The sequence below is a fragment of the Cryptomeria japonica genome, chromosome 10 (assembly GCF_030272615.1).
Source record: "Cryptomeria japonica chromosome 10, Sugi_1.0, whole genome shotgun sequence".
Classification (NCBI taxonomy): Eukaryota; Viridiplantae; Streptophyta; class Pinopsida; order Cupressales; family Cupressaceae; genus Cryptomeria; species Cryptomeria japonica.
The window spans coordinates 350,042,430-350,050,966 of record NC_081414.1 but is presented as its reverse complement, the minus strand read 5'-3'; the positions used below and the strand labels follow the sequence as shown (position 1 = coordinate 350,050,966).

The 8,537-nt window shown below is 37.3% G+C and overlaps 1 protein-coding gene across 1 annotated transcript; it reads right to left on the bottom strand.

Annotated features, from left to right (window-relative positions):
• Positions 1-996: 996 nt before the first annotated feature.
• LOC131858978 (uncharacterized) lies at positions 997-4,319 on the bottom strand. Its single transcript, XM_059212480.1, has 4 exons — positions 4,227-4,319; positions 1,495-1,641; positions 1,325-1,423; positions 997-1,068 (listed from the first exon to the last, which is right to left on the bottom strand). Exons 1-4 carry the CDS (start codon positions 4,317-4,319, stop codon positions 997-999), a joined length of 411 nt encoding a protein of 136 aa, XP_059068463.1.
• Positions 4,320-8,537: the final 4,218 nt, after the last annotated feature.

Below are 8,537 nucleotides of genomic sequence, written 5' to 3'. Positions count from 1 at the left end.
TATACTACTTATAATTTGATATAACCAATTATTTGATAATAAATCTAATAATATACCTATATCTATATAATATATGTCACAATATAGACCCTAAAAAATAACATATTTTAGTTATATATTTAAGATATCTACATTATTTATAATTTTATCTAATAAATTATATAATATAGAATATAATAATATTATTGAACTATATTTTATTATATTTAAATAAGTGTTTTCTTTATTTAACTATTTGCACCACTTGTTATTATATTTAAATAATTAAGCCGAGAGGCTTCCTACAATTGTATATATGGATGTCAGCCATCTTTGTACACACTTTCATCTCTTTAATTTGCTAAATTGATTTGAAATCCCCACCGTTTATTAATTTTGTTAAATGCGTCTCAAAATTTATTCGAACACAGATTGCATCTCACTAAAAATTTTAATCCCACCGTAAGATAGTACCATAGACCATTTTTGATGATAAACTTCCTCAGACAACCAAAACAGTGACAACTGAAGGAGGAGGATTCAAAATTACATGCATTATATTGCTTACAAATCTTTCTGCAGTTTGTATTTGAAAACATACTAGTGTGCTATTGTAGTGCTTAAGAAAGGTGTGAAAAAATGCAATTCAATACAATAGATATAACTCTATCATTTGTGGTTTACAGTTGCTTCATCTTCTTGTGCCTAATTCGCCATTTACTTATTGCAGACACTTTTTAGTTTCAGCTTCTTCTCCTCCTTCAAGTTTCCTAGAGCAACAAGCGTTCGACTAAATAGGTATGCAATTTCTCACAGGAATAATAATTTACCGTGTTATGTTTATGATTCCGCATCTTGCATGCATGTCTAACAAAGTATTTTTAACTATAATCTCTGATGAAAATCTCCATGCAATTATGTTCTGATGCATCTCCATGCCCTTTTGAAAAGCTCCCATTTTCACATAGGTAGGCAAAACGATGATCAAGAAAACATCACTAAAGGATGGGAAAAAAATCATCTAGATGGAGATCGACTTCCAATCCCTCCAGTAAATCCTTGTGTGTACACTGCATTTTTTAAAACCATCTGCATTTCCAAAGCAAAAAATGAACAGTTTAATTTCAGCAGGCAGTAGTAGAAATCCTCAACATGTAACAGTACCATGTAATCCACGGAAAGGGAGGGAAACTTTGGCATAAAGATAATTAGAAAATGTTATAGTTACAAACATGAAAGAATGAAGAAAGAGTTTTATAAGGAACAAAGTAGAAAGCATAAAGAAACCTTGGTATGTCTGAGCATATATAAAAACATAAATTATAATCTCTCATGTGTCACTCACCATGAGGCTTTCCAATTCAGGACCCAAGTGCTTCCTAACTACTCCAGCTACAATAGGTCCCAGGTCTTTCCCATGCAACTTAACATCATCCACCATGATCTGAAAGAACACACAGAATGTCAATATCTCCCAATGTAATTTTAATTGTTAACGAACATGCAACTACCTACCTCTGAAAGAATCATAGCATGTGTTGTATCTATGACGGAGTTTAGAATATTCCCTACATTAGTAGCAGATGCTGTTGAACCCACAATATTGGTCCCCTTCTTGTCGTTATTGACTTTTGTAATCGGCTTTGGCTTTGGATTGGCTTTCTTTGTTACAAATTTTCATTAACTGTCAATAAATTCACAAACATAAAATTTTCTTTCATTCATAAACATTGAGCTCTACCTAATTTACTTTTCATGTTCAATAATGCAATTTATTAGCAAGTGAATGAATATGTAGAGGTCTTGTTAACATTTCTCTTAAGCTTAGTTTAGGTTTATTCAATATTATAGAAATCGATTTAGGTGTTGATATAGTGTTAATTTGTAATAGTTATCAAGATGGGAATGTATATGATGTATTTGTAAAAAGGGGGTTTATCAATAATAAAAATGTCTAAGAGATATTGTAGAATGAACCCATATCATGTATGGTTAAGCTTCTAGTGGGATTAAATTTTGCTTAGGGTTTAATAATAATCACATTGATTAAATGTTGACTACGAATGTCGAAAGCAACACAATTCATCACCTAACTTTTGTTGAAGACAAAAGCAACACAATTCATCACCTAACTTTTGTTCAAGCCGAAAGCAACACAGTTCATCACCTAACTTTTGTTCAAGCCGAAAGCAACACAATTCATCACCTAACTTCTATTCAAGCCGAAAGCAACAAATCTGTTCACCCCGTTCCTAAAAATTCGAGTGGCTCCAACACATTCATGGGATCTTAAATGACCTTGAATATATTGCAATAGGAGTCTATGACATACAACAACGTGACGTCGACCAAATGCATGAAATCCAAGAAATGATCGATTATTTGCATTTCAAAACATGAGCTCTAGATCAATTCTTTCATGAACAATTTGAAGATTAATTGCATTTCAAAGGGGAGCATGTCACTCAAATCAAAGAAGGATTCTTCTTTTTCCTCAATGAATAGAATATTTATGCAAAGTTGGATAAACTTCCAAGTAAATATGTATAGTTTTTTTATTATAGTTACCATATAACTATAGTGTCTATGAACATGGTCAAGATATGTAAAGGTTGTAGTAGTTTGTAAAATATTATGTAAAATAATAAAAATAGTTTGAATTTTTGTTTTTGTAAATTTTTGAATGTTTTTGGGAATTTTATTATTCTTTTTTCAAATAATGTTTTCCATACTTTATTGTTATTATCAATTATGATTTTTCCTCCTCAGTAAATTTCACAAATCCAATTGAATTGAATAAACATTTCACATTAAAAATTACTTTATAAGTATATGGAATGATAAGTTTCAAAGGTCCAATAATATAATACTATCAAAAAATAATTTCCAAAACTAAATATTTCTCAAATATTTATTTAAGTTGAGTTTGTTTAACTATATCAAAATTTGTCAAATATTAAGAAGCATATAATTTGTTTGTAAGTTTTCATTTCTTAAAAATAAGAATTTAAAAATATATATTATATTGAAAGAATATTAATAAATTTTGCAATATGCAATTTATTTAAATATAAAAAAGTTACATATAGGTTAACTCATAAATTTTTATTTGTCAGGAGTAGGAGCAAGAGTATTTGTCAGGAGCAGGAGTAGGAGCAAGAGTCAGAGTTGGAGTTAGCACGGGAAATGGTTCACGTTTGAATTTGTCTCATGCAGGATCTAGGAGCCCAGGTGATCACCCCCCTGACCCTTTGGTTAGGAGCAGAAGCAGGAGTAGGAGTGGGAATCAAAGATGGAGTTGGCGCAGGAACTGGTTCAGGTTTGAGTGTCTCCCATAGGATCTAGGAGCCTAGGTGATCCCCCCTGACCCTTTGGATGTGGCCTTGAATGATACCTGGGATGGCGGTACCAATACTGCCAATGGTTTTTCAGTCACCTCCGAGAAAACTAGGGAGTTTGAGGGCCCCAATAATAAGATTCCCTATGTGGAATGCAACTTGAAATGGGCCTCTCTTTTTTCCTCAAAGCTTAAAGGCAAGGCCATTTCGTTGGTACCACATAAGTTTGACCGAGACTTCGGTGCTTGCTCCATCTCTATTCTGGACAATATTGTTGATTAGAATATGGCTCATATGCATCTGGTCTTGGTTGGAAAATTTATAGGCCCATGTCCAAATATTGAGGTTGTTCATTCTTGGGTGGCAAGGAAATGGAAAGGTAAAGGTCAAAGTGATGTTGTGGCTATGGCTGGTGGCTTCTTCTCCTTTTCATTCTCTTATGAAGAAGATTTTTTATCTGTTCTAGTGGGAGGTCCATGGATGCTAGGAAAAGCCTTGCTGGCCCTTAACAAATGGGAACCAAGGTTTAATCCCAAAGATTGGGAATATAATGAAGCCCCTATCTGGGTCAGACTGCTAGGTTTACCCATGGAATTCTGGGGAGAAGAAATTTTTACAGGCATTGCTACCTACTTCGGGGATCTGATCTCTCTCGACCCAATGACTGTAGCAAAAAAGATGACTAGTCTATGCCAGACTTTGTGTTAATGTCAAGCAGTCCTCTAGCCCACCTTCTGAGGTAGATCTCTTCTCCAAGCTTGACAGATGGGTGAAAAAAGTAGAGTATGAATCCATCCCCTTTGCATGTTTCCATTGCAAAAAAGTTGGTCACTAGGCTAGATAGTGATCGTCTAAGCCTAAGAAGGAATGGAGAAAAAGGAATGAGCCACCCCTAGAAAAGGTGAATGCCCTAGCCACAATGCCTCCCTTGACTGATTCATACTCTGTCCTAGTTGTCTCTTGTCCTGAGCCAGTCATTTCCACTGACCTTGACCCAGCCATCTCGGACCTTGGGGAGATTGTTGGGGTTCCCTCATTGTGAATGCCCCCTGCTCTGATGGGGTTTCCCCAACCTCTCTTGGATCTACCTAGGATATTCCCATTTAGTTGATTGTTGATATCGATAACTCTATTGAGTTGAATCCCTAGACCGACCCCTTGCAAGATCCTCCTCTTGAGGACCCCACTCCTTTTATTGAGGTCAAGCCCAAAAACAAAAGAAGGAACTCCCCTATTGGCCAAATCACCCCATCTCCTGGGAGGTCCTAACCAGAAATAGAAAAAGAGAGGATTGTGGATTAGATTTAAGGGGGGTGGGGAGACCTTCTAATGCAGTTAGTAGAGATAGACAAAGTCAGGTTGCCATTGCTGACGGAGCCCAGAGAAATTTACTAGAAATGGGGATGGGATCCCCCCTCATGCTAAATGAAGGTCATCTCATGGAATATAAGTGAATTAAACCACCCCCATAACCATGACCTGCTATCTAATTTGGTCAGAGATCACAAGCCGGATATTTGTCTTGTCCAAGAAACAAAAATGCCTGGTAGTAAAGTGGAAAAACTAAAACTGGCGATTGTGGTGTTCACTGCATAGATGCTGATGGTGCTTCAGGTGGTATCACCACCCTTTGGAATCCAAGACTTCTATGTGGTAAGGTGGTCCTCTCTTCTCCCAATCACATTGCTACTAGATTATTTAATCTTAAGGATGGATCCTCCTGGATCATTTCTAACATCTATGCTCCTAATGGGAGATCAGATAGGAAATCTCTATGGTCTTCCATTTGCCTTGCTATATCTCTCTTCCCTAATGAGAAATGGATCCTTTTGGGTGATTTAAATACCCCTCTTTCTAATCTAGAAAAATCTGGTGGTTTGCCAATTTCTATTGATAGTAGACAAGACTTGGCTGACATGATCAACTCATTGAGCCTTTTAGTTCTTGATTTTATTGGGGCTAAATTCACCTGGTCCAATAGACGCAGTGGGGAGGATCTTATTTAGGTCAAGCTTGATAGGGGTCTTATTTCTCTAGATTGGCTCTGGCTGGCATCTTGCAGACTCAATGCCTTAGCCCATGTTGGATCAGATCACTTCCCCATCTATCTCTCTATCTCTCTATCATCTGACAAAAAGGTGTACCCCTTCAGATTTGAGAAAATGTGGCTCATGGCCCTGAAAATCCAAGATAAAATTTTGGAGTGGTGGAATATTGATATCTAGGGAACGACTATGTTTCGTATAGCCAAGAAGCTTTCCAATGTTAAGTCTAATATCCAACATTGGAATAAATCCACTTTTGGAAACATCTTCAAAGCTAAAGAGAAGCTGAAACTAGAACTTGTGCAGGTTCAAGAGTATATGTAAGCTTACGAGTTTGATATTGATGTCTCGAATAAAGAAATTGATATTTTGACCAAATTATATGATATTATCTCCAAAGAAGAAGAATTTTGGAAGTAGAGATCTAGAGCCTTATGGCTCAAAAGTAGTGACAAAAACACTAAGTTAGATTTCATATGATGACTATTAAGCATAGGGATACCAACAGAATAAACAAAATTCAGATTGGGCAGAGATGGGTTGATAAGCATGATGAGATTTGTTAGGAAGCCATCAATTTTTTCTCCAATCTCCTTTCTGTGGATGATCCCCTGGATCCTTCAGCTCAGATTGAAATCTTGCAGGAAATTCCCTCCATCATCTCTAGGGACATGAACTTGGATCTTACCAGAATCCCCTCCCCTAAAGAAGTTTGCAATGTTGTTTTCTCTTTTGAAGGTAAAAAGGTCCCCGGACCTGATGGATTCCCTCTTTTTTTTCTTTCAAAGTTTTTTCCATATTATTTGCTTTGATGTGGATCCCACTTTCTCCTGAAGGATTTGAATGCCTCCTTCTTGGTTCTCATCCCAAAGAAACCTGGTGCCTGCTCTTTTCAGGATTTTAGACCTATTAGCCTTTGCAACTCTATTTATAAAATTTTCACCAAGATTCTTGTGCTTAGGCTTAAGCTTTTCATCCCCTCTTTAATCTCTAAACATCAAAATGGGTTTGTGCCTGGGAGGTAGATCCTGGATTATGCTATTGTGGTTCATGAGAACATCCACTCCCTTTCTATTAACAAAAAACTAGGTTTTCTCCTAAAACTTGACCTGTTGAAAGCTTTTGATAGAGTTAATTGGTGCTTCCTCCTCAGAATCCTCATGGCCTTTGGATTCAAAGATAACTTCATCCAAATTATTGAGCAATGTGTTTCTACCCCAAAATTCTTTGTGTTGATTAATGGATCTACCTCTGGTTTTTTCTCTGGGGTCTAGGGGCACTCGACAAGGGGATCCTCTATCCCCTTTCCTTTTCATTCTGACGAGTGAGGCTCTTAGTAGAATAATTCAGAGGGAGGTCAAAACTGGTAATATGGGCCTTCGGCCCTCCTCTCAGGCCCCCACTTGCTCGAGCACCAACAATTTGTGGATGACACCCTCTTAATGGGGGAAGGTTCGATCAAAGAAGCCAAGAATTTAAAAATGACTCTGAATATATATGAACATGGCTCGGGGCAAAAAAATCAGCCTGGCTAAAAGCTCCATCTTTTTCTTTAACACCCCTAAGCACAGGAAAGTTAAAATTGCCTCAATTATTGGCTAAAAAATTGGAACTTTTCCTGATTCCTATTTGGGCCTTCCCCTCTGCTAGGGACCGACTCCTGACTCTTTTTGGGTGAATCTTATAGAAAAATTCCAAAACAAACTAGCTGGATGGAAAGGCCCCTTGCTAAGCCAAGCTAGTAAGCTCCAACTTCTCAAAGCCTCTCTTTAGAGCCTTCTGATTTATGCTATGATTCTATTCAAAATCCAAGCCAAAATTGCGGATAAATTGGAAAGAACTAAAAAAATAAATTATGGATTGGAACTGAATCCAAAAATAGATTACAGCTTGTGGCCTGGAATCAAGTCTACTTGCCCAAACTCATCGGAGGTCTGGATATCCAGAATTTGAGAGACTTCAATAAAGCCCTGATGTCCAAGCAGCTATGGAGATGTCTTAAGGAGAATAATGAATGGAATGATATATTCAAACTTAAGTACCACATCCTTGATTTCCTAAACTCTCTGGAAACTTATGAGCTCCCCAATGTGGTTTTTGATTTATGGATCAATTTATTTGGCTCCTCCAAAGTTATCTTGTATGGTTGCAGATGGATGCTAGGTAATGGTACTAGAATTAGGTTTTGGGATGAATGGTGGACTGGTGAAGGCCCCCTATCGGAAAATGTTTGGGCTCCCCCCTATAAAGAATTATGCCTCAGAAAAATTGGTACTTGGGTGGCTGATTACATTAGAAATGGAGAATGATTGGACCTCTCTTATGTTGATAATGATTTGAGACCTATGCAACCTTGGTTGAATTTCATCCACATCGCCTGCTCTCAAGGGGAGGATGAAGTGTTCTAGAACTTCTCCTCTTTTGGGAATGTAACGTGGAAAATCACGATCGAACCCTAAGTGTTCCCCCCACCACTCCAAGGAGAGAGAAAGGAGGTCACTAGGGTTGACGGTTTTCACACCTAGTTTGGTACAATTTCACACCTAGTTTAGCACCCGCCTTGGCGCATTTTGTATTTTGCATTGCATTTCCCCTTTAGCACTTAATTAACTAAATTAAATAGGTCTAAGGTCCTATTTCATCATCCTCTACATCATAAAGTTGGGCCCTTTCGTTAAAGCGTGCCCTTTTCATTTTATTCCTCCAATACATCATGCAATCAAAAAACCCTAATTAAGTCCTATTTTGAACTTGGGGGCTTGGTTTTGGGGTTCAAAACATCTCGAAATCACCTGTAACTTCGGGATTCTCTCTAAAATCATCATATCCGACGGCCCTGAAAATTTGGTGAAAAGTTGTCGGGACCGTGGCACTCGGGGTGCACATGGTCCCGGACATTTTTCCCGAAATTTTAGGAGCACAATCCAATCATAAAATAAAGCTTAACCCCAAGAAATTGGCGGGATATTCAATCTCTAGGTCGGCCAAAAGACGAAATTATGACCTAGGGTTTCCTACATAAGAGCTCTCTTTCTTCATTTGAAAGGATCCGATTTTTGTTTTCAGGAACCTCATATGTAGTGAAAGAGCAGATCTTTGAAGGCTTCAAAAACATTCAACATTCTTCTATCAAGAATTTATCAATTTCATTCATCCATTTAGGGCTTGGAAGACA